This window comes from Dioszegia hungarica (genome assembly GCF_025882075.1).
Source record: "Dioszegia hungarica strain PDD-24b-2 chromosome Unknown MKK02contig_8, whole genome shotgun sequence".
NCBI lineage: Eukaryota > Fungi > Basidiomycota > Tremellomycetes > Tremellales > Bulleribasidiaceae > Dioszegia > Dioszegia hungarica.
This window is the reverse complement of record NW_026515770.1, coordinates 4,443,550-4,466,768: the sequence shown is the minus strand read 5'-3', so window position 1 is coordinate 4,466,768 and position 23,219 is coordinate 4,443,550. Positions and strand designations below refer to the sequence as shown.

At 57.6% G+C, this 23,219-nt stretch overlaps 10 protein-coding genes across 10 annotated transcripts; 4 read left to right on the top strand and 6 right to left on the bottom strand.

Moving 5' to 3' along the window:
- Window positions 1–134: 134 nt before the first annotated feature.
- Window positions 135–3,148, bottom strand: MKK02DRAFT_37260 (uncharacterized protein; the record flags this gene model as incomplete). The annotated part of the gene is made up of 7 exons (XM_053089608.1): window positions 135–194; window positions 246–650; window positions 699–910; window positions 1,001–2,201; window positions 2,255–2,621; window positions 2,655–2,765; window positions 2,811–3,148. 7 exons carry the CDS (start codon window positions 3,146–3,148, stop codon window positions 135–137), a joined length of 2,694 nt encoding a protein of 897 aa, XP_052946532.1.
- Window positions 3,149–3,447: 299 nt separating this feature from the next.
- Window positions 3,448–6,268, top strand: MKK02DRAFT_45459 (P-loop containing nucleoside triphosphate hydrolase protein; the record flags this gene model as incomplete). Its single annotated transcript, XM_053093432.1, has 12 exons — window positions 3,448–3,471; window positions 3,516–4,067; window positions 4,117–4,158; window positions 4,225–4,467; window positions 4,517–4,853; window positions 4,903–5,141; window positions 5,194–5,256; window positions 5,319–5,444; window positions 5,491–5,587; window positions 5,648–5,824; window positions 5,877–6,074; window positions 6,132–6,268. The coding sequence occupies 12 exons, from the start codon at window positions 3,448–3,450 to the stop codon at window positions 6,266–6,268; spliced, it is 2,235 nt and encodes a 744-aa protein (XP_052946531.1).
- Window positions 6,269–6,387: 119 nt separating this feature from the next.
- Window positions 6,388–7,129, bottom strand: MKK02DRAFT_45458 (uncharacterized protein; the record flags this gene model as incomplete). The annotated part of the gene is made up of 2 exons (XM_053093431.1): window positions 6,388–7,043; window positions 7,102–7,129. 2 exons carry the CDS (start codon window positions 7,127–7,129, stop codon window positions 6,388–6,390), a joined length of 684 nt encoding a protein of 227 aa, XP_052946530.1.
- Window positions 7,130–7,480: 351 nt separating this feature from the next.
- On the top strand, window positions 7,481–9,642 carry MKK02DRAFT_45457 (F1 ATPase alpha; the record flags this gene model as incomplete). Its single annotated transcript, XM_053093430.1, has 8 exons — window positions 7,481–7,537; window positions 7,776–7,830; window positions 7,881–7,967; window positions 8,017–8,393; window positions 8,450–8,866; window positions 8,910–9,057; window positions 9,103–9,466; window positions 9,516–9,642. The coding sequence occupies 8 exons, from the start codon at window positions 7,481–7,483 to the stop codon at window positions 9,640–9,642; spliced, it is 1,632 nt and encodes a 543-aa protein (XP_052946529.1).
- A 276-nt stretch (window positions 9,643–9,918) lies between these two features.
- Window positions 9,919–11,110, bottom strand: MKK02DRAFT_45456 (uncharacterized protein; the record flags this gene model as incomplete). The annotated part of the gene is made up of 5 exons (XM_053093429.1): window positions 9,919–10,053; window positions 10,103–10,216; window positions 10,345–10,485; window positions 10,586–11,028; window positions 11,077–11,110. 5 exons carry the CDS (start codon window positions 11,108–11,110, stop codon window positions 9,919–9,921), a joined length of 867 nt encoding a protein of 288 aa, XP_052946528.1.
- Window positions 11,111–11,421: 311 nt separating this feature from the next.
- On the top strand, window positions 11,422–14,010 carry MKK02DRAFT_37257 (putative oligopeptide transporter; the record flags this gene model as incomplete). The annotated part of the gene is made up of 9 exons (XM_053089607.1): window positions 11,422–11,552; window positions 11,599–11,642; window positions 11,692–12,275; window positions 12,330–12,459; window positions 12,514–12,656; window positions 12,708–13,127; window positions 13,176–13,282; window positions 13,340–13,525; window positions 13,572–14,010. The coding sequence occupies 9 exons, from the start codon at window positions 11,422–11,424 to the stop codon at window positions 14,008–14,010; spliced, it is 2,184 nt and encodes a 727-aa protein (XP_052946527.1).
- A 158-nt stretch (window positions 14,011–14,168) lies between these two features.
- MKK02DRAFT_25703 (putative glyoxal oxidase precursor) lies at window positions 14,169–16,400 on the bottom strand (the record flags this gene model as incomplete). The annotated part of the gene is made up of 7 exons (XM_053087076.1): window positions 14,169–14,458; window positions 14,511–14,782; window positions 14,830–14,902; window positions 14,946–15,210; window positions 15,262–15,678; window positions 15,731–16,155; window positions 16,217–16,400. The coding sequence occupies 7 exons, from the start codon at window positions 16,398–16,400 to the stop codon at window positions 14,169–14,171; spliced, it is 1,926 nt and encodes a 641-aa protein (XP_052946526.1).
- A 1,251-nt stretch (window positions 16,401–17,651) lies between these two features.
- MKK02DRAFT_25634 (6,7-dimethyl-8-ribityllumazine synthase) lies at window positions 17,652–18,429 on the bottom strand (the record flags this gene model as incomplete). The annotated part of the gene is made up of 3 exons (XM_053087068.1): window positions 17,652–17,728; window positions 17,776–18,134; window positions 18,212–18,429. 3 exons carry the CDS (start codon window positions 18,427–18,429, stop codon window positions 17,652–17,654), a joined length of 654 nt encoding a protein of 217 aa, XP_052946525.1.
- A 290-nt stretch (window positions 18,430–18,719) lies between these two features.
- MKK02DRAFT_33871 (putative ketol-acid reductoisomerase) lies at window positions 18,720–20,300 on the top strand (the record flags this gene model as incomplete). Its single annotated transcript, XM_053088805.1, has 7 exons — window positions 18,720–18,863; window positions 18,983–19,071; window positions 19,120–19,441; window positions 19,494–19,739; window positions 19,786–19,997; window positions 20,046–20,220; window positions 20,274–20,300. The coding sequence occupies 7 exons, from the start codon at window positions 18,720–18,722 to the stop codon at window positions 20,298–20,300; spliced, it is 1,215 nt and encodes a 404-aa protein (XP_052946524.1).
- Window positions 20,301–20,796: 496 nt separating this feature from the next.
- Window positions 20,797–23,050, bottom strand: MKK02DRAFT_33870 (uncharacterized protein; the record flags this gene model as incomplete). The annotated part of the gene is made up of 4 exons (XM_053088804.1): window positions 20,797–21,750; window positions 21,796–22,149; window positions 22,213–22,441; window positions 22,503–23,050. 4 exons carry the CDS (start codon window positions 23,048–23,050, stop codon window positions 20,797–20,799), a joined length of 2,085 nt encoding a protein of 694 aa, XP_052946523.1.
- Between the last annotated feature and the right edge of the window lie 169 nt (window positions 23,051–23,219).

The following is a 23,219-nucleotide window of genomic DNA, read 5'->3' as shown; positions in this document are numbered from 1 at the left end:
CATGCAGCCGAAAGTCAAGTTTGAGCGCGTCAGGGTAGAATCAGCTCCAACATGGCTTTCAATGACAATGTTCATCTGATGAGATGTCCAATTCAACACTAATTGCCCTGCTAGAACATGCTCTTCTCTATCAATCAGATACGGTCCTTAGGGATACCATCCAGCTCATCGAAACCGAGCGCCAAGTTTAAGTTCTGCCAGTCAGCACCATCCCAGACCCTATCAAACCCCATCCTAGGACTCACCTGCATGCACTGCGTCGCCGCCCCCTTCAACAGATTGTCCAGCACACCAACAACCACCACCCTCTTTCCTCCCGAGTGCACCTGCACGCCGCCCATACGCCAGCCGTGCCGCCCCTCCCCGTCCTGAATCTCAGGCACCTTCTTGCCGACAGTGATCAGCCGCTCGCCGGCGTATTTGGTCTCGTAGAGCTCGTGCACCTCGCTCGCGCGCATGACCTTGGACAGCGGGGCGTTCAGGACCGAGATGATGCCGGAGAACCAGGGGGCGACTGTGGGGATAAAGGAGAGGGTCCAGTCGGGGTTGGAGGCGGAGAGGAGGGAGCGGAGGTGGGTGGACGATTCGCGCTCGTGGATGTGGTCAGTGAGTGCGTAGGGACGAACACCGCCTCCGAGGTCTTCGGCGGTCTGCGTGTCAACTTGAAAATATGTCAGATCGGGAAGGAGGATACGTACGACTTTGGGGAGGGTGACGGATCGGCCTTCAGCGTCTTTTTGGCCAGACTTGGTGCCCGCGCCAGAGTATCCAGAGACACCAAAGACGGTCGGAGCCTGGACCGGGTCAAGGTAGGGCATAAGCGGAGCCAAGAGGAGCTGGTTGTTGGTCGCGTAGCATCCTGGGTTGGAGACGCGTTTAGACGATTGGGTGAGGGATCGGTCGTACAATTCTAATGCATATTTAGCCTCCTTTCTACTTTCTTTACCCCCTCCCTCCATCAAACCCGGCCCCTCCCCTCCACACTATGCTCTCAGCTCACCGGGAAGACCGTATGTCCATCCTTGCTCGAACCTGTAGTCTGCACTCAGATCCACAATCACCCCATTCCCCTTTGCCGAGTCGATCGCATCGACAAACGGCTTGCACACGCCATTAGGGAGCGCCATGACCCACGCATCCACCTCGCCATTCTCCTCCATCTTCTTGACGTCATCCAGCGAGAGGTTCGAGTACGACACCGACGACTTTTTGTACTCCTTCAGCGGAAGGCCGGCGAGTTCACGGGACGAGACGTGGGTGAGGTCGAGGTTGGGGTGGTTGTCGATGAGGGAGATGAGGTTCTGGCCCGTGTAGCCGCGAGCGCCGATGAGGGCGACGCGTTTCCGAGGGGTAGGAGCAGCAGTGGCGTACCCGCGGCGGGAAGAGGGGAGGGGAGACCGAGCCGAGGTGGAGTATGCACGCGCACCGGCGCGGTGGGGAGGGACGGAAGGACCGACGGGCAGGAAGACGCGCTCAATGCGCCCAGACTCCTCGAACCCCTTGACGATCGTCTCGACCTCCTTAACGTCCGGCACACCATACCAGAACAAGCTACGCCCAGCTCGCGTAAAGCTTCCGTCCGCCTTCTCAAAATGCCACGCCCGGTTCTCATCATCCGCCTTGGCAGTCCAGAAGAGCCGGCGGTGGTCCTTCTTGATGGCGTCAAAGACGTTGTCGACAATCTTGTTGAGGATACCGTTCCGGCTAGGGAGGAATTTGGTCATGACCGGAGTCTGGCCCTCGGGGTGGGAGACGACCGCGACGACGTCGAAAGGTTCGTCGCCGTAAATGGTGTGCGCCGAGCCCTTCATGTCCGAGAAGATCTCAGCGACGGATTTGCGGCCGGAAGCCACCTCCGAGTCCCGCTCGGTGAAGACTTGACGGAGCTGGCTGGATCCGACAGCATCGATAGACGACTGCTTGTACAGCTTGTGGCCGCGACGGATGAGGGTACCGGCGCCCTCGTCGGTGAAGAGCTCCTTTTGGAGCATGTCGGTGGAGATGATGGCGACGGAGGAAGTGCGGGGGAGGGTGTCGAGGAGGTCCTTGATCTCCCGGAGCTTGAGCTTGGTGCCGTACTTGACCCATGACTCCTTCATGAGCCCCTCGTACTCCTCGTCCAGGTTGATGGTCGAGATCTTCTTCCCGGTCACACCGTGGAAGAGACCGCCCTTCTCGTTCAGGTAGACGATCTTCATGGGCTAAACGATCAGCTCAACTCTTCGTGAGGCTGAAAGCGAAGATGCTAGCTCACCTCGAGGACTTTCGCAAGCTCTCCAGCAGCGACATCCGCGTTCACATTCAAGATCTGCCCCTCCGCATTCTCCGCCAGACTGGTCAAGATAGGCAGACATCCCGCCCGGATAGCCGCCTCGATAGGCGCCTTGTCGACCTTGGTGATCTTCCCAACAAGCCCATACTTGGCCTTGTCGAGGTACTCGGCCGTAAAGACGCCGGTTGGGATGGGGCGGGCGCGCGTACCGAGGCGTTCGAGCGCGGCGGTGAGCTTGAGGTTCTCCTGCAGGAAGACCCGGCGGGCAATGTTGAGCGTCTTGGCGTCGGTGATTCGGATACCGTCCTCGTAGTCGGGAACGATACCTTCAGCCTCGAGGAGCTCGTTACTGATATCAGCAGAGTTATGGCCTGGAGCTTACAGTTGAGGTCCACCACCGTGCAGGACGATGGGGTAGAGACCGAGCCTGTTGAGGAATGAGAGGGAGAGCGCGAGGTCGTCCAGCTCGTTGGTGAGGATAGCGCCTCCAATCCTACGACATCAGCTTAGGTACCGCGATCAGTACAAAATAGCTCACTTCAGAACGGCAAACTTGGCTTCCGGAAGAACACCCTCCTTGCCTGTCGACCGGCTGCTCTGGGAGAAGATGCGCAAGTACCGCTCAACCTCGTGCCTCGAGCCCAAAGAGTATAGGAGACGGATGATTGTATCACGGTCCATGCCTCCTTCACGCCCGCCGCTGAGCGCCGAGGAGGTGATGCCCCTCGAGCGGATCTCCTGTGCGGTCTTGCGAGCATCCAGGTTGAGGACGACGTTCGGGGCGGACGATGAGGAGAGGGTCCGGGCCTGGGTGATTGGGCGGACAGCCGGGCGAGGAAGAGAAGCGCGCGCGACGGAGGGGAGTCGGCGGAACATGGTGGGTAGGTGTATGGGTATGAGCTGTAAGGAGCGACAAGTATGATAGACGTTGGTATCTCTTCTTCCTCGCTTGACTCGCTCTCGTGCATGCCGCTGGCTGATAACGAGAAGCGGCGATCACCGGAGCCTTATCAGAAAATCAGCGCGCGGTACCAAAACTCCGGGCTAGGCGCGACAAGCCATCTGGATAGGCTTGCGTGCTGGCGACTGACTTCAAGCTCCTTTGATTCTGAGCGTAAACAAGACCGTGTGCACTTCGCGCTTCAACCTATACCAATCAGACATCATCAGACACCATGTCGGAAGACCAGGAGAACGTCGTAGGTGGTCCTGAATCGTACGTGGGCTATGAGCTGACTCGCAGGCGCCTATCTCGCGCATACCACGACCAACCGGAACCTCACCCGCCCTCAAATCCGGTATCCCAACCCTCTCCGGCCTCGGCCTCGGACTCGGCGTAGCAAAGCGCAAGGCGCCCTCCTCACCTATCCAGCCGGCGAAACGCGTCGCTTCCGGCTCGAACGGACCAAATTCCTTGGTACAAAGCACCAGTACCGCCCGGAAAGCGTCATCAGGATTCGTACCCACCGCTAGGAAACCCGTGTCATCCACTGGAAGCTCGGCTGGCCGTCCTGTCGCTGCACCCGTCGGAAGACTGTCGGGCACTTCGACGAGGTCGGCCAGTCTGGCTAGTACGTCCAGTGCTGGGTCTTCGTCGACCATCTCGACGCGAGCGAGACCGGCCGGGATCGGCGCAACGAAGCGGCCGCCTGCTAGTGCGAGTGCTAGTGCTTCGGCGAGCACGAGTGCGGTGCGGCCGATACCAGGGAGTCGACTGGGGAAGAGTGCGGGACCAGGGAGGGGTGTCAGTCCGGGCTTCGGCGGTGTGGGGATGGGCAGCGGGTCACAAGCGAAGGTGGGTCCTGAGCTCTCAGACTGCTAAGGGGGAACGAGCTGATCCATAGAGCCATAATGTGGACGGATTGCAGGAGCTCATCGAGCGGGAAGTTGCGAGGGGGGAGCTAATTCGCCCTCTCTGTGGTCAGAGCTGACAATCAGTCTCCAACATCCAGATGTCGCAAATCGAATCTCAAAACCTGATCGCATTGAAGCAGAACGCGGACAGAGAAGCCCGACAACACCTCTCCGCAGCGAGCGAAGAATTAGCACTCCTCAGATCCAGCCACGCGAGGGAAGTGGAGGAGCTGGAGAAGCAAGTTCAGCGCAAAGATCGCGAGAAGCGGGGGCTGGAGGAGGAGCTGAGGGAGAGTAGGGATGAGATTTCGAGGGAGAGACAGACTGTGCGGGATCTCAAGGTCAGTTTTGGAGGAGATGATACAACCAGTTATCAAGCTGACAAAGAAGCAATCCATGGCTGAGCAATCCACCCAACATATGACACTCTCCGCTCAACTGACCGCTTCTCAGTCCCAATTATCCATCCTCCAGGCCGAAATACAGCGCGCGACGCTTAGCGTGTCGAGCATGAAGGCCGAGTTGGAGGTTGGGCGGCAAAAGGCGCGGGACGCGGAGGATCGAGCGCTCAAGAAGATCCAGGACGCGGAGGAGGACCGGGATAAGCGGATAGCGGAGATTGAAGAGCAGCTGCGCACGGCAGAGACGATACGTCGGAAACTGCATAATCAGGTGCAGGAGCTCAAGGGGAATATCCGGGTTTTTGCGAGGGTTCGGCCTGCGCTGGGTGAGTCCTAGCGCAAACGGGCATGAGAGCCGAGAAGCTGATCAAATAGCGCACGAGGCGGAATCGCCAGATGGAGTCGCAGAGATCAAGTATGGCGATGAGCGTAAAGAAGCAGAGACGGGCCAGTCGGAGATTACGTTCAAGAGCCGGTCCGAGACGGCCATGGGGAAGGAGAGGGAGCAGGTGCATTCGTTCTTGTTTGACAAGGTGTTCGATCCGAGTGCGGGGCAGAAGGATGTGTTTGAGGAAATATCGATGTTGGCGCAGAGCGTGTTGGACGGGTACAATGTGAGCTGGTGTTTCCTGCCCGATGGCGGGAGATAGACAGCTGATTCGGCAGGTTTGTATTTTTGCGTATGGCCAGACTGGGTCAGGGAAGTCTTGGACCATGGAAGGAGGCGATGTGAGTAATCAGTTCCGCTTTGGGCTTTCCTGTCTAGATAGGTCGGTAGACTGACGCGGAAGTCTGACGAAACGGCGGGTATGATCCCTCGAGCGATCGATATGATCTTCACGGCGTCTGCGCACCTCAAGGACCGTGGATGGAAGTATCAGATGGAGGGGCAGTTCTTGGAGGTGTACAATGAGGTGGTCAGTTGTAGGAGCTCGATGTGCGCCGCCAAAGCTGACCGCGCAGATCAATGATTTGCTCGGTAGTGGTCAATTCGACACCAAGAAGCACGAGATCAAGCATGATAAAGAAGGCAAGATGAGTGTGACCGACGCAGTTAGCAGTAAGTTATCTCATGGGCCAGGATCATGTCCCGCAGCATTAGCTGAAGCTGACGTCTTAGTCCCCCTCAGCAATCCCCGACAAGTCCATACTCTGCTCGACCGCGCAAAATCCCGCCGAGCGGTCGCTGCGACGCTGATGAATGAGCGCTCCTCCCGTTCTCATTCGGTCTTTACGCTGAAAGTGCGGGGTGTCAACCCGTTGACGGACGAGAGTTGCGAGGCGATGCTCAATCTCGGTCAGTTATCTGCTTGATATGCTGCCCTTCCAAGCCCTTGCTGACGGATCAGTCGATTTGGCCGGATCGGAACGCCTCGCCTCGTCTGGCGCCGATTCGAACAAGGACCGTATGAAGGAGACTATCAATATCAACAAGTCGCTCTCTGCGCTTGCAGATGTGATTGGGGCGCTGGGGCAGGGACAGGCGGGTGGGCATGTGCCATATAGGAATTCGACGTTGACGAGGCTGTTGCAGAGCGGCTTGAGCGGTAAGCTTGCTCCGGCTCTTGCGCGAGCGCGAAACGAGGGATAAGCTGATCAGGTAGGATCAAGCAAGACGCTCATGATGTGCAACCTCTCACCCCTATCGGCACATCTCGGGGAGACGCTGTGTAGTCTGAGGTTCGCAACGAAGGTGAATAGCACGGTGGTCGGCGCGGCGAAGAAGCAGGTCACAAAGTAAGACAAGTGAGAAGGGGTATGAGTGGGACATTTTGGTCAATTGCAAGTGGCTGCTAGTCAGATAGGCGCGAGGCCGATGTTATATTGTACGCAAGATGCAGTGTGACATCATATACCCGTTCATGCTGACCCCTCCCCACTCCCCAGCTCTATATCCCCTACTCTCAACCGCGTCCACCCCTGCTTGTGCTGAATCGTCTTTTTGTACCCCTGCCTCCTCTTCTTCTTGACAATCAACTCCAACGGGCTCTTGGTATGCTCCAGCACCGTCAATCCACACCGAGCCACATGGGCCGGAACCGTATCGTCCTTCCAACTCCCTAACTTCCTCTCTGGATCCCTCAATTCCCTTCGGCGCTCATGGCCCCCCGCGGCGGGCGAGCGGATCGCATAGTCGCGAGAGCCCACTTCGAGGATACGTGTCAAAGCGAGGACGGTTCCGGGCGGTGAGAGCGGTTTGAGGGTGGGAACGGTGAGGATGTCTCGGGGATGGAGGAGGTATGTCCGTGAATGGAGGCGAGCGACGAGGTAGCGGCCGGTCGAGGGGGTGGATTGGGAGGCGATGAGGGAGAGTGCGGAGGTGGTGGAGGAGGGTGTGGGAGTAGATGGGGGGAGGAGGGGAGGGAGGCGGGATGAAGAGGCCGAGGATGCGGCGGAGGCGGAGGTCGAGCTGGATGAGGATACGGATGAGGGGGAGGCAGGGTGGGGGAAGGAGCTGCTGCTTGCTGGCGGCAGAGGTGCGGAGGTTTGGAGATATCTCAGCGAAGAGGAGAGGACTGGATGTGTAAGCTGGATCTCCCGACAGACCAGACGATGAGAGAGCAGCTAGCTCACCTTTTGGGAGTCCTGCTCGGCCGGACATTGTGGAGGGGGAGATGTGATGGCTAGCAAGGACTATATGATCGTGTAAGAGGGAGCTGGGTCTAGCGTCGTGCTAGATGTGTGCGCGGCAGGTGTTATGGTCTACCTTGAGGTGGTGGTGGAGGTTGGACCTGGTGAAGCTGGAAAAATAGCTCCCGTAAGTGCCACAACCCTCCACCTAAGCCGGCTTTATTTCTAAAACGCCGACTCACTCCGTCCCTGACCCGACCTCCCCCGCCCGCAGAGCCCAGCCAGCCAACCGCAGGGTTCCGACGAAAAGATACTATACACCTCCCCTCCCAACCCCCCTCTTCTCTTCTACCCCACCACTCATTATAAAAGCATAGTCAGGATGCACTCCGCCATTCGATCCATCCGCGTGGCATCGCGCGCGGCCGCTGGCCAGGCGGTAAGTTTTGGAGATGGCAGCCAAGGGAGAAGAAGGGTCGGGATGGATCGGGTTTGGGGAATTGGGGTATAGGTGTAGGGGTTGGGAGATCTGTTGTTGAGGGGATACGATGGAGGGATGGCCAACTCAGATGGGTCAGAGGGTGGAGATATGTGGCGAGATAGATGGACGGGAAGGGGAGCAGGAGCCGCGAAAACTCGCAACCCGCAATTAGAGGAGCAATTGCTAATTCACCTAGACCCGCTCCCGGTTCGCCCCCGTTGCTGCTCGGGCCTACGCTACTGCCAAGCCTGGTAAGTCTCTACTGGGCGAAGCGTATATTGACCAGGAGCTGACGCCGCAGCCGCTTCCGAGGTCTCCTCCATCCTCGAGTCCCGGATCTCCGGCTCGAACGTGGGCGGTGATGTCCAGGAGACTGGCCGAGTCTTGAGTGAGCTCCTTCGCCTAATACTTCTTCTGAGGCCGAGCTGACACTCCAGCCATTGGTGACGGTATCGCCCGTGTCTACGGTCTCCGGAACGTCCAGGCCGAGGAAATGGTGGAATTCTCTTCGGGTGTCCAGGGAATGTGCTTGAACCTCGAGGCCGACAACGTCGGTGTCACCATCTTCGGTAACGATCGTCTTATCAAGGAAGGCGACACTGTCAAGCGTACCGGCCAGATTGTCGACGTGCCCGTCGGACCCGGTCTTTTGGGCCGTGTCGTTGACGCCCTCGGAAACCCCATTGACGGCAAGGGACCCATCGACTCGGTCGGCCGTACCCAGGCTCAGCTTAAGGCTCCCGGTATTCTCCCCCGTCGGTCCGTCCACGAGCCCATGCAGACTGGTCTCAAGTCGGTTGACGCCTTGGTCCCTGTAGGTTCACCTAGGTTCACCTTGAATGTCAGCATTGGTCATTGGCTGACGCTCAGATCGGCCGTGGTCAGCGTGAGCTTATCATCGGTGATCGTCAAACCGGCAAATCCGCCGTCGCCATCGACGCCATTCTTAACCAGAAGAAGTGGAACGACGGCGCCGACGAGAGCAAGAAGCTTTACTGTGTCTACGTCGCCGTTGGCCAGAAGCGTTCTACCGTCGCTCAGCTCGTCAAGACCCTCGAGGAGAACGACGCCATGAAGTACACCATCATTGTCGCCGCTACCGCCTCGGAGGCCGCTCCCCTTCAGTACCTCGCCCCCTTCTCGGGATGCGCCATGGGCGAGTGGTTCCGTGACAACGGCAAGCACGCCCTCATCATCTACGACGATCTGTCCAAGCAGGCCGTCGCCTACCGTCAGATGTCGCTCCTGCTCCGTCGTCCCCCAGGACGTGAGGCTTACCCGGGAGATGTGAGTTGGTTCTCAGTTGAGATAAGGCAAAAGCTGATGGCAGGTCTTCTACTTGCACTCGCGTCTTCTTGAGCGTGCCGCCAAGATGAACGAGAAGTACGGTGCCGGATCCCTCACCGCCCTCCCCATCATTGAGACCCAGGGTGGTGATGTGTCCGCCTACATTCCTACCAACGTCATTTCCATCACCGGTACGTTACTTGCTGTACATCTCTGTACTTTAGCTTACCCTTCAGACGGACAGATCTTCCTCGAGGCCGAGCTCTTCTTCAAGGGTATCCGACCGGCAATCAACGTCGGTCTCTCGGTGTCCCGTGTCGGTTCCGCCGCCCAGACAAAACTCATGAAGTCGGTCGCCGGATCCCTCAAGCTCTACCTCGCTCAGTACCGTGAAGTCGCCGCGTTCGCCCAGTTCGGTTCCGACCTTGACGCGTCCACCCGGTACCTCCTCAACCGTGGTTCGCGTCTCACGGAGCTGCTCAAGCAGCCCCAGTACAACCCCATGCCTACCGAGGTCATGGCTCCCCTCATCTACGCCGGTGTCAACGGTATGCTCGACAAGGTGCCCGTCGACAAGATTGGCGCGTGGGAGAGGTCTTTGTAAGTTGTTTCTTTACGCATAAGTAAGGGGTTGCAGCTGACCGGTCAGCACTGAGCAATTGAAGAACCAGAACTCGGCCTTCCTCGAGAAGCTCGGCGGCGGTGTGTTGACAAAGGATATCGAGGAGGAGATGAAGAAGCTCATCAGCGCCCACGTTGCCGACTTCAGCGAGTAGAGTGTTGGGGAGGTAGTGTAGGGCGGGAGATTGCAGTAGAGGCGTTTCTTTGGGATGTAGGGAAGCGCGGACGGTGTCGTTTGCCAAAAATGCATTCGTTTGAAAGGTAGCTCGCCACATCCGTGAGGATATCGATGACAGCCGTCCACCCATGGGCCACGTTGGATTAGCATGCGTGAAAGCTTGACCTTTCTTCAGCAATCTGCTCGTGAATTTGGTCCAGTGCTCGGTGCCCATGACTTGCTTTCGACAGAACTCTATGCACTGCTTATTGTGCTAATAGCTATTACTGCCTAGAAGCATCCCTGCGAGCAAGTATGATTTGTGCGTGGCTTCGCGCTCATCAGAATCAACCTCCTCTTTCCCGGCCTTGACGAGGATCTGATCCACTGTATTGGCGGTCTTGCGTACCTTGCATCTCAGCTTACGGACATGCGCCAAACCTCGACACAAGACTCACAACAGTAGTCATCTGCCCTACGCTGCTCTGAACCTTGGTCACATCCCTCCGTATCTCCGCCAACTTGGATGAGGGTCCCTGCATCTTGACGACCGACGCCTTTAGGTCTTTGCCCTTGCTGCGCCAGCCCCTCCAACCCCTCCTTCATCTCGCTTCTGATTATCTCGCGGTCCGCTTGTGCTGAGCCTAGAAACTCCGACACCACCCGAAGCCGGTTATCCAAACCTCGACACCAGACTCACAATAGTAGTTATCTGCCCCACACTACCCTGGATCTTGGTCACATCCCTCCGTATCTCCGCCAACTTGGATGACGGCCCTTGCATCTTGACGACCGACGCCTTCAAATCCCGCCCTTGCTGTCCCAGCTCCTCCAACCCCCCCTTCATCTCGCTTCTGATTATCTCGCGGTCCGCTTGTGCTGAGCCTAGAAACTCCGACACCACCCGAAGCCGGTTATCCAAACCTCGACACCAGACTCACAATAGTAGTTATCTGCCCCACACTACCCTGGATCTTGGTCACATCCCTCCGTATCTCCGCCAACTTGGATGACGGCCCTTGCATCTTGACGACCGACGCCTTCAAATCCCGCCCTTGCTGTCCCAGCTCCTCCAACCCCTCCTTCATCTCGCTTCTGATTATCTCGCGGTCCGCTTGTGCTGAGCCTAGAAACTCCGACACCACCCGAAGCCGGTTATCCACATGCGCGACTCGTCCTTTCAAGGAGGCGTTCTCGCGATGCAATTCGTTGATCGCGGAATGGAGCGCGCCTCTCTCGTGCCGCGCAGCTTCGAGCTGTTGATGCGTTTGATAGTGCATGTCGAGGACGAGGCGTCGGAGATCGTTGACGAGGAGCATCATGTCCGACATGGTAGGTTCGGGTTGGGCTAGGGGAGGGGGAGGGGGCTGGAGGTGGGGTGGGGCTGTAAATCAGCAGGCGCCTGTCTCTTGCGAGTGCGGCAAGGATATACCTTGGATCATCATGGAAGAGACAGGAGCAGACATCTTGGCGAGGACTGAGATGATGGGTAAATGGGGGAGCAGCGCGACGGAGCAGAAATGTTAGTGAGGTGGCTGGTCCGTCTCGGTCCTGCGCCACCCATGGCCAGAAACGCAAAAACAAACGCGTCGCGTCCGACGAAATCTCCAGAGCCGCCGGAAATCCGGTCTCTTTCCGGCCGGTAATTACTTTTCCGGGTATTTGAGCGCCTCCACCCGGACAGCCAGAGACACAAAGGTCGAGAGAGGTGGATGACAAGGGTATTACATCGTACAGCTGTCTCGTGTAAAGAAGTTTCGCGTTGTCGTCAATCGCCATGACTCGCCAGGAGCAGCCGCGTACCCCTTACGAGCCAGATCTGGAGGAAGATTGGCTCGCCCCGGAGGAGGAGCAGGTCATCGAGGGGGACTTGAGTGTGCGGGCAGTGGTAGTCGGGTTGCTGGTTGGGTAGGTCTGCCGACTTGCCGGCAGGGAGCTTTGCTGACCGATCAAGAGTCGTGCTGTGTATGACCAACGTGTACTTTGGTCTGCAGACCGGTACGTCGCTATACTCCGTCAGCTGCTTGAGCAAGCTGACCGTCCTCAGGCTGGGTCTCCATGATGTCCCTCCAATCCGCTTTACTCGGCTACGCCATCTTCCTAGTCCTCCCCAAGCTCCTCCCCTCAGTCATGTCCAGACCATTCACGGTCCAGGAAAATGTCATCCTCCAGACTACCGCCGTCGCTACCGGTACCATGCCCCTCGCTGCCGGTCTTGTCGGCATTATCCCCGCGCTCGAGATGCTCGATATCAAGCTGGACGGACGGGGGCCTATCCGGCTCACATGGACCCACCTCATCGCTTGGTGTCTCGCCGTAGCGTTCTTCGGGGTGTTTCTTGCCGTCCCGCTCAGACGGCAGGTGATCATCAAGGAGAAGCTGGTATTCCCTAGTGGGACGGCTACGGCGCAGCTTATAGCGTTGCTGCACAAGGCGCCGCCGCCTGCTCAGGCGCTGGATCCGAGCAGGATCGGAGCGTATGCGAGGATCCCGAGGGACTCGAATGAGGTGACGGAGACGCGGCAGGTTGGGCCGGCGGGTCCGGGCGGAACGGCGGAGAAGCAGCAGGTGATGGGCGGATCGGCGTGGAGGATGCTGGGGTTGAGCTTCGCCGCGAGTGGAGCGATGACAGTAAGCTGACAGGTGCTCGTTTTGTCAAGCGAGACTTCAGCTAAACGCGTCCAGTTCCTCAGCTTCCTCTTCCCTGTCCTATACGCTATACCAGCTTTCGATATTCTCAGTATACCGTTCGGAACCAGCCTCGCCGCCAGCTGGATGTGGTGGTTCACTCCATCACTGTCATACGTCGGGCAAGGTCAGCTCAGTTCAGCTTGATGCAGGGGACAGCGGCAATATATTGACCCAGCAGGCATCATCATGGGCTTCCCGGTCACGGTATCGATGAACATCGGCATGATTGTCGGGTGGGCGTTCTTGTCCCCTCTGTCAAAGATGATGGGGTGGGCACCTGGTCCGGTCAGTTCGACAACGAACGGAGCTAGAGGCTGGATAGTAGGTCTAAGGTTGATATTCGAGATAGCGGTACTCATCGCTCACAATCAGCTATGGGTCGCTCTGGCAATTATGATTGCCGAATCACTCATCTCCCTCCTCCCCTCATTCTTCGCCTCGCTTCAGCGTCAGATATCCCACTTCCGTCAGAACAAAGCCCCAACACGCATGTTCGCCGCAGCTCACTCCTCCCCGCGCGGATCTCACGACACCGCAACAGGCGACGACTACTATGAGCCAATGACGGGCGAGCCGGACGAAGACGCAGAGCATGAACCGCCTCATCGGCTCGTTCCCCTCTCGTGGGTCCTCTGGGGACTAGGCGCGAGTGGCGTGCTCGGTGTGGGACTGGTTTGGTATGTGTTTGGGGATGATGGGATCAAGCCGTGGGCCACGGCTGCGGGTTTGATATTGGCCAGTGGGTTGGCGGTGGTTGGTGTGAGAGCACTAGGGGAGACGGATATCAACCCGGTAAGCTTTGGTGCCGACAAGATCCTTTGGTCATAGCTGATCCTATAGGTTTCTGGGATTGGTAAGATCAGCCAGTTATTGTTCGCCATCCTCCAGCCTGGAAACGTGGTCGCCAATCTTATTGCTGGCGGAGTGGCTGAAGCCGGTGCACAACAGTAAGCCAGCTTCTACCTCCAGGGCCTAGGCAAGATATCGTAGCTGACGCAGTGTAGAGCTGGCGACCTCATGCAAGACCTGAAGACCGGACACCTGCTACGAGCGTCACCGAGGTCTCAATTCTATGGGCAGATGATCGGGAGTCTGGCAAGTGTATTTGTGTCCACTGCTGGATACAAGTTCTACACTTCGGTGTACCAAATCCCTGGGCCTCAATTCGCTGTCCCATCTGCCGGCGTATGGTGAGTCGATATGTCCGTGATCACCTTGCCACAGCTCATACTCCAGGCTTAATCTTGCTCGACTGCTCAACAATGGCCACCTCCCATCGCACGTTATACCCTTTATGGCACTCTTCGCGGCCCTCTTTGGGCTCATTGCGCTCCTCAAAGCCCTCCGTCCCCGTCTGAACCTCGAACCTTCCTCACCCTCCTCCCGAGCCATATCACACCTCCCCTCAGGTATCGCCTTCGCCGTGGGCTTCCTCAATTCTCCCTCCTTCTCCATCGCCCGTCTGATCGGCGGGTATATCGCCTACCGAAGCGCAAAAGCCAGCGGGAGGGGCGAGACGCCGTTATTGGCGATTGTGGTGGCGAGTGGGTTTGTGCTGGGTGAGGGGGTGCTGAGTATTGTGAGTCTGGGGCTGACGAGTGCGGGGTATGGGGCGATTAGCTGTTGGGGGTGCGGAGTGGGCGGTGGGGGGTATTGTAGTGGAGGGTGCTCGTAGACTTTGTATCGATAGAATAGAATGGTCGGGTATGCCCGGTCAGGAACCTTTGCTGTCCGCTATAGAGTGATCAATGACCGGCTGTGCCAGCAGGCAGTACGGGTACATGCCATACGCTACAAAGCATTGTCCTTCCCGTGTGCCGTATACTAGATATTCTACACCGATAAAGCCCAGAAGCTACCTAAGAGCACGGCGACCAAGCCTCCCCAGCCCATCAACCCCGATATGCTTCTCCTTTCAGTACCACTGCTCGTACTGCTACCTCCGCCGGTAACGACAAAGCTCCCTCCATACTGCGCCACGAGCTGGGCCGAGATTGTCGAGCGAGGCAGTGTGCTCCGAGGCCTGAGTGTGTGCTTCCCGATGATCCCATCGCCGACCATAATCCAGCTCGCATTCGAAGGGACACCGTTGACGACGATGAAAAACATGGCTGGTCCCGGAGCTGATTCATCAGCTTGCCTTTCCCGAGCACGATCGAGGATAGCTAAACTGACCAAGAATGGCAGGATTCGGCTCCATCTGCGCCACATGCAGCGTCGCGCTTCCATCATCATTACTCGTGAACGCAGTCTCGAGCTCGATGTGCCTCATACCCATATTCATAGTGTGCGTACTGAACCCGCTCCGGATGATGACGGCTTTTGTACGGTTGATGTTGAGGGCATTGTTGGCGAGGTCGACGAGGGAGAGGGTCACGTCGAACGAGTCGCCGCCGTAGGTGATGGTACTAGGCATACCTTGTGGCTTGGGTTTGGGCTTGTCATGGCTGGAAGGTCAGCTTAGCGGCAAAACTTGGTGACCCAAAAAGCTCACTAGTCTGGATAGAAGATCTCGACTTGATACTGGGTGACATAGGTCGCAGTGGGAACATTGACCTTGTCGACGTCTGCAGCGTCAGCTGTGTTCCCCAGGTTCGAAGTCGGACTTACAATCAGCATTCGGATTACTACCCGAGATGATCACGGTGCCATCAGGCAACAACGACGCGGACGAGTGGTACATCCTTGGAATGGACGATACGCCCGCCTTGGCCCATCGCTGACCCGTCGGCTTGCTAGGGTCGAAATACCAAGACTGGTACTGCGGGTTGTCGGCGTAAGATTGGCCGATCGCCCATGTGTCATTGCCGTAGCCTGCCGTGCCGAGACCAGCACCGTTCACTTGGAAAAGACGGCCATCCGGGAGGTTGATGAGCTGGGTGTCAGCTATACTTTGCCTGACTCCGCACACAAAAGGAGAACTTACATTTCCCATAGACCGACCCGCATCGAGCGAGTCATCATCGTACCACGTAGTATCTACATCCGGACTGATGCGCACACACGTCTTGTCCGCGGGGTACTTGGAGATGGGCCAAGTAGTAGTCCACTGATCCTGCTTCAAATTCGTCCCGCCGCAGAACAGGATCGTCATCGTCCAGTTATTCTGCGGCGTTTGGGGGAAGGTGGCCGTGCCTGCGCTCGCGGGGTAGACACGAACGGCGTATGGGATGTTGGGAAGAGGGTATTCGATCTGGCGCTTGTAGTCGAATATCTCGGCTTGAAATTCGGCTTGGACAAAGAGGTTACCGGACGGGAGAAGCCAGACGAGGGGGAAGAGGTTGACGGGCATGGTCTTAAGGAGGAACTGGAGAGTGAAGGGCGTGCCTTTTGATGGCCAGTACTGATGGGTCAGGTCGGACATCCCGCAAGAAGGTGGGGGATGCAGAGCTCACCTCGATGGTTGGATTGTTCTGATTATCCGCGTAATTCACATACCCACCCCACTCGCATCCGCCCATAATGATCGCGGACCCATCCTCCAGCGTCTCGACAGTAGGATACCACCTCCGCGTCGTCATGTACATTGCAGGGTTATCGACCCACTCGCAGCTCTCATCATCGCACGGATCAAGGACGCGTACCGCCTTCCCGCCATCTGTGTTCCGGTATGGACTCTGCCCTGTCTGGCTGGCCGCCGTATTGCCGCCGTACGTGATGGCTTGGTTGCCGCCGACATTGATCCAGGTGCCGTTACCGAGGACGGTGCCGCCAGCGCAAAACGCGTTGGAGAGGACGTCCATGGACCGGTAGGTGTTGGTCGCGAGGTCATATTCGGTCGCCCAGGCGGGATGACCATTTACTGTTGCGTTGTTGCGCTCTGTACCGTCAGCTTCTTGACCCGCAATACTATATCTGGCAGCGGCTACAAGAAGACATACCTGTCTTGTCCACTATGTACACCTTCCCCGGCCGCCCCAGAAACATCTGTTGTGCTGACACGCCGGAAAGACCGACATACTTGAAGGTATTTGCCGTCTGAGCTGTAGCTGATGGGAACAACAGAGAGGCGAGTGTGAGGACGTGTACGAGACGTCGCCGCGTAGAGCTGCTGGGATCCAGCATGGTCGGCTAGGTGTTGAGGGGAGCGGAGCGTCGTCGGGAAGCCGTTTTCTCGGCGGAATGGGAAGACTGGTCCAAGAGCACTTCTACTTGTGCGCTATTCCCAAACGAGTAGCTGAGCCTCGTGCGATGTCTAGGCGGAAGAGGGAGATGTCAAGATAAGAAAGCAAGGGCAGAGTAGATTTGTGATATTGTGAGCAGCAAGTGGGCAGTGCAGAGTCGGCGATGCAAATCCGGATGGAAATAGCACAGCGAGGCGACTCTGACGTAATGCCCTAAGCTCGCGCACGGACCTCTTGATGAAACCGCTGACGACAGCAAGGATCGCTGGAGCTTGTTTCATGTTGTCACATGGCATGTCTGATCGGGCTGAACGGCAGCGAGGGGTGTGTGACAGAGCCAGAGGCCCGAGCGCGCAGCCCAGAGAGCTGTCTAGTCACACGGAGCAGATCATGAGCTGGTAGCAGAGCAATAGACGGATCGGACCCAATACTCAACCATCACCCAATCCCTCGAGCAAGCTGCATTCCCGGCGACTTGCCAGCGCGGGGGGTTCCACTTGTGTCTTGTCCTTTCGAATGGCCATGCCAGTGATATCATAAGCCTCATATAGATGCATCGTCACCAAGACTATGCGCAGATCACGCGCCCAGGTCGCCACTGAGCGAACTCGAGCCCCAAATAACAGCCCCAGCCCGGTCTGAATGTCAACAGATAGAGAGCGCATGCAGACCACGACCGACTTTGGGTGGAGAGCTCATCCTCTATTCTCTGAGTGCTTCTGTGATGGTTTGATTTTCATGATCAGCTGGACCATCAGAGCGCCAAGCCATTTGAATCTGACTTTACCGTTTTCGGCAGCATCCCAGCTCTCAAGATCTTCAGAGAATCTAATCAGCTCGGGGCGCCTGCTCTTCTCGGTCTTGCCGAACAAAGACAGACCTCGGACCTTGGCTTCGTGTCACGATACTGCATCTCATCCATCGATAGGGTATCCAGATGGACGGTGTCTATCCTTCTGCAGTACCCCTACCTTCTCCCACTCCCCTATGAGGGCGCAGCTTGCTTTGTCACACGCGGTCCGCTTGTCCTCGTCGATCTGCCTGCTGCGATGTGCCATTGACTGGATTCCGTACCCGTGCCAGTTAATCTCAGGCATCAGTAGTACAGCGTTACTGCGGTTGTCAGTAAGTTAGTGAGGTAGGCGACAATCGAGCGATTCATGCATGTCTTCATGCTATTTGATTTGGCTTCTTACACATTCCCCTTGGACCAGTCCGCTATTTGTGCTGCCAGCTCGACAGCTGCTGCTCCCCAGTCCTCGCCGTGGTCTGGATTTCAGCTCGACCCATATCGTCGTGTAGTCAGTCCAACTCACTGTGTCCCTTATCGCCCTTCCGTCCAACACCTGCCCGCTCCAACGCCTGATCTTCCGTGAGACACGTCAACACCCCAAAAATGACCGGCGTTCCCGTATCCAGCTGAACGCGCATCAAGCCGTGGCTGACCGCGTCGCAGATGTATTCAAAGTGCATCGTTGAGCCTTTGAGGAGGCACCCTATGGCGATAATGGCGTTGAAGGGCTGGGTGGGGATGATAGATTTGGGAGGGGCAGGTGTGGAGCTGGTTGAAGGTGTGGTAGGGTTGACGGTGTCAATGAGGGAAAGGAGATTGGTAGTGGATGCGAGCATGGATGGCGCGGCGTTAGAAGACTGGGTCTTTCCGCCTTCAATCAGCCTGATGGTCAGCTGTTGTCCAGCAGGATATCAGATGCACAGTATATAACGCCGGATGTGCCTTATCCCCTAACTCACATCTTGGCTGCCATAGGAAGCTCGTAGCTTCCCGGTACGCTCTTCAACACGATATTCTCCTGCTTGACACCGAGCTCCTTGAGCTTCTTCACGGTCCCCTCAACGAGCGCGTTGATGATAACATCGTTCCATCTCGCGTGAACGATAGCGATACGCAGTGGTGCGCCATCGTAGACAGTAGTGGGCGCGCCAAGTCCTTTGATAGTAGGGTCCGACATGGTATATGGTAAGAGCTTTGGAGTCGAGCGCTGCTGGTCCTGGAGCTTGCTGATACAGCTGAACTTGGACGGCGATCGCCGCACCGCCGTCTTGAGCCGTCGGAAGGAGCGGCCGATTGAGCCAAGTGATCGTCGGGTGATCTCGGCCGAACCTGGCTTGAGTCGTGAAATTCCAGGAGGTTGATTTGATCCCGCTATGCCCCTTTGGTTGTTGGCCAAAAAGTTGGCTCCCCCCTGGCCGCCATACAACTCCGCCTTCTCCACTCGCTACCCTCCTCATATCATACACCATGTCGTTCCAAAGATCATCCTCAAACGCTGCAAAGCTCGCAGCAAGGGCTGTTGCCCCCAAGGCTAGCCGCGCCGTCGCGCAGAGGGCGTACTCGCTCCTCGCTCGTCAGGCTCCTCAGGCCGTCATGGGCGCTCGTTTCGGCGTGAGTTGATTGGCCAGGCTGGCATGAGGTGGAGGAAGGGATGGCCGGGGAGGGTGGGGTGAATTGGAGGACATCACCCAGGGACACCAGACGACATGTGGACTCCAGCTTATTCCCAGGCCGTCCGTGGTGTCAAGACCCTCGACTTTGCCGGTACCAAGGAGCAGGTCTACGAGCGTGCCGACTGGCCTCTCGACAAGCTCCAGGAGTGAGCTCGCTAGCTCTTGACAACTCGTAGTTTCAGCTGATACCCCAGCTACTTCAAGAACGACACCCTTGCCATGATCGGTTACGGTTCGCAGGGTCACGGTCAGTCCCTCAATGCCCGCGACAACGGCCTCAAGGTCATTGTCGGTGTCCGCAAGGGCGGCGAGTCATGGAAGCAGGCGCAGGAGGACGGATGGGTACCGGGAGAGTCGCTCTTTGACATCCCCGAGGCCATTGAGAAGGGAACCATCATCATGAACCTCCTCTCGGACGCTGCCCAGTCCCAGACCTGGCCCGAGCTCGAGCCCCTCATCACCAAGGGCAAGACTCTTTACTTTGCCCACGGGTTCTCCGTTGTCTACAAGGAGGACGTGAGCTGTTTTCTCCATCCGATTGGCTATTGGGATTAAGCTGACAGCATAGACCAAGGTCATCCCCCCCAAGGATGTTGATGTCATCCTCGTCGCCCCCAAGGGTTCCGGCCGGACCGTCCGTACCCTCTTCCTCGAGGGCCGCGGTATCAACTCGTCCATCGCCGTCTACCAGGACGTCACCGGCAAGGCCAAGGAGAAGGCCGTCGCCCTCGGTATCGCCGTCGGTTCCGGTTATTGCTACGAGACCACATTTGAGAAGGAGGTGTTCTCGGACCTTTACGGAGAGCGTGGTGTGGTAAGCTATGAATGTCCCGCAAATTGCGGATCTAGCTAACATGCAGCTTATGGGTGGTATCCAGGGAATGTTCCTCGCTCAGTACGAGGTCCTCCGCAAGAACGGCCACTCCCCGTCCGAGGCCTTCAACGAGACCGTCGAGGAGGCTACCCAGTCCCTCTTCCCCCTGATCGGCAAGTACGGTATGGACTACATGTACAACGCCTGCTCCACCACCGCCCGTCGTGGTGCCCTCGACTGGGCCCCTAAGTTCAAGGAGTAGGTCCAGCTCACCGACAACTGCAGACGACTGAGCTGATATGATAGGGCCAACTTGCCCGTCTTTGAGGCTCTCTACAAGTCCGTCCGTGACGGTTCCGAGACCCGCCGATCGCTCGAGTTCAACTCGCGCAAGACGTACCGCGAGGACCTCCAGAAGGAGCTCGACGTCATTGACAACCAGGAGATCTGGCGCGCAGGCAAGACTGTCCGTCGTCTTAGGGTGAGCTCATCATTTCCTGTACATGGATACGAGCTACAGCTGATACGTCGCAGCCCGACGCCAACAAGGAAGAGCTTTAATCGGCTTGACCATTCCTTTTCGCCATATCCTCCATCTTTATCCTATCCTCTCTTCCCCCTTTGGAGCAGATTCGATCCTTTCAAAAGTGCTTTTTGCGATGTAGGTATACTCCTTACGCGGAACATGCATATGATTTCTTCTACCTTCACTCTGTGAAATTACTGATTGCTGGATGACCCTTGGAGTCAAGCGTGAATCAAGGCCATACATGTCACATTATACACATGGAAAGAGAGAGACTGAACTCTTGCGGCTATAATAGCTACGCTGCTACAGAAGAGGATGTGGTAATGCAGTCTCGACACGCGCTTCTGGTTTCGCTTCCAAGCCGCTCTCTCTCCCTTACAACATCTAGTCCCTTCCTACCTCTTGTCCTCCTGTCCTTCACCTATGCCGCCTGATCTCATCCCCCCATGTCGTCCTCCTGTATGATATCCCTCTTCTCTCATCTATCGCCCTCCCACCTCTTCGACTCAGTCATTACCGCCCCTCCCATCACTCCGTATACCTAACCTTCTTCCTTCTCCGTCCGACTTCCCCGACAAAGCTCTGCTCATACCCCTGCTGCGACAGCCTAAGCTGCTCCTTCTCGAACCCAGATAGGTTCTCGTCGGGGAGTCCTTGCTCATCACGCATGAGACTTCGCGTCTGCTTGATCTCACGCGTGATGTACTCCCATCGGGAGGTGGTGTCGTCCGCGGCGAGCGAGTGTAGATGCCTGACGGCGAGGTTGTACAGCTCGTCCGGGGTGAGGTTGGGCTGGTCGGCTTCGGGCTGGGGTTCCGGGGCGGGGGCAGGGATAGGGGCGAGGGCAGGTGCTGGGGCAGGGAAGGCTTGGGTAAGGACACCGAGGGGAGCAGGCTCGTCGGCGGGATTTGGAGCATCGACCGGTCCAGCGGCCGCGCTGTCCTCGTTACCGCCATTTGGAATGTCCGGGGTGGCGACGATCATGTCCTGCAGCTCCGACGTCTCTCTGCGAGCAGAGCCACCTGGAGCAAGACGGCCGTCCCCTTCTCCCTCGGACCAATGCGCCTCTCCGCCGTCAGCGAGAGCTGCTGGCTCCGGCGCTGTTGCCGGCTGCTCGTCCGGCTCCCCAAACATCTTCTCGTCGGACCTCCCCCCCGTCGGCTCCTCCGCTACATCGGCGGGCGCCTCCCCTTCTGCCTCTGCCGCCTCCATCGGCTCATCCGCCTGCTCAGCCATCGTCACCTGCGACGCTTCCACCATCGGCTCTTCCTCCGCCTGTTCCTCCACCGCAGGCGCGGCCGCCGCTAATTTGAGCTTGAGTTTGGGCGAAGCGTGCTCCAGGAGGGTCGGTAAATCGGTCGAAGCGATACACAGTCGGATGATGAGTTCGGGCACGAGGACAAGCTGGATGAACTCCCGCTTGCTGGCGGGAGCCAGTGCGTCGAAGCGTTCCGAGCCGTGAAGGGCGGTTGCTGGGTCGTACTATAAATCAGCTGTTACCCTTCTTGAGTCTGGGAGTCCACTCACGTTGTTGTCGGGATTGCAACTCATCAATAACCACCTCTCCAGCTCTGGCACGATACACTGCACGACCTCGTCCGTGCAGATGTCGCCATAATTTGCGACCCTTGCGAGCTTCTCTGTGCTGATACGATGGGTCTGGTGGAAGAGGTCGATACGCCACTGGGCTGGCTCATATTGCTCGTGTATGATTGTGCGCAGGTGGGGACGTAAAAGCCGAATCTGCTGTTCCCGGGGCAGATCGACGAAGGTATCGGGATGAGGAAGGGGGGGATCATCTTCGCCCTCGCGTGTAGGCGAGGCGGCGCGGGTCCGCGCGTTGGAATTGTAGGTCATGGCCACGGTTGCTATGCCGCCCAGCTATCACGTCAGCCATAATGATCGATTTGCCATACATCCAGAGCAAGTGGAAGAGATACGTACCGTGCAGCTTGCAATCCTGTCGTCGTCGAGGTACATGATATCCTTTTGGGCTACCTTCCTCGTGTTGACCCGACCAGTCGACGGGTGCATCTGCACCTCCCACTGGTCCTTCTTCCTCCGCTTCTTCTCTTCGAGGCTCTGCACGGGGAAGAAGTCTACCAGGTAGGCGGGGAACCAGTTCCGTTCAAATAGCACAAGGAGGGCAGTACGATCCTCGAATCGCTGATACCTATAACGTCAGCCACGTTTCCGCCAGACATCCGAGACCTGTGCTAGGGTCAGAGGCTTACCGAAGTGGTAGGGTTGTAGGTCGGAAGACCGGCTGCGACGGTGCCGCCTCGGGTGATAACGAGGACTCGTAAAGATCCTCGTCAGCCACGACTTCCTCCGGCTCGACGTCCGGCAGCTCGTCGTCCGAGTCCGCCAGGTAGAGGGTAGCGGACGAGGTGGGCTCCGTGACCCGCTTGGCCCCAGCAGGCTTGGGCTTGTTGAAAACGGGTTTCCGGACGAAGTGGAAGATGTCCAGCTCTTCCTCATTCAGGATCCCCGAAGCCGCGAGCCGACCGCCCGAGTCGTACCACTCAAGGTCTGGCTTGGCCGCCTTCCCGGCCTTGCCCTTGCCCTTGCCCTTCGCTGCAGCCTTTGGGGCCGGCTCAGTCTTGCGCCTCTTTGAGGGGGTGTCCGTGAAGCCGAGGGAGGAGGAAGAGGCGATGGAGGTACCATCGAGGGAGGAGGGGGTGGGGGCGGCCGGTTTGCTCTTGGCGGACTTGCCAGCGGGGGTCTTCTTCGACGGAGTACCGGCTGGCGCGTCGGTACTTTTGCGTTTGGTAGAGGGCATGATGCGGGAGTGTGGCAGCTGATGGTGTGTGGTGTGTATGGAAGTGGAAAGTGCAAGAGAGAAAGAGAAAGAGAAAGAGGCTGTTTTGAATTCCCCTTGAGCTTGAGCTGGCGAGGCGGGTCAAATGCGCACAGATGGCCGGAATCGGATATCCGCGTCGGAAAGTCCG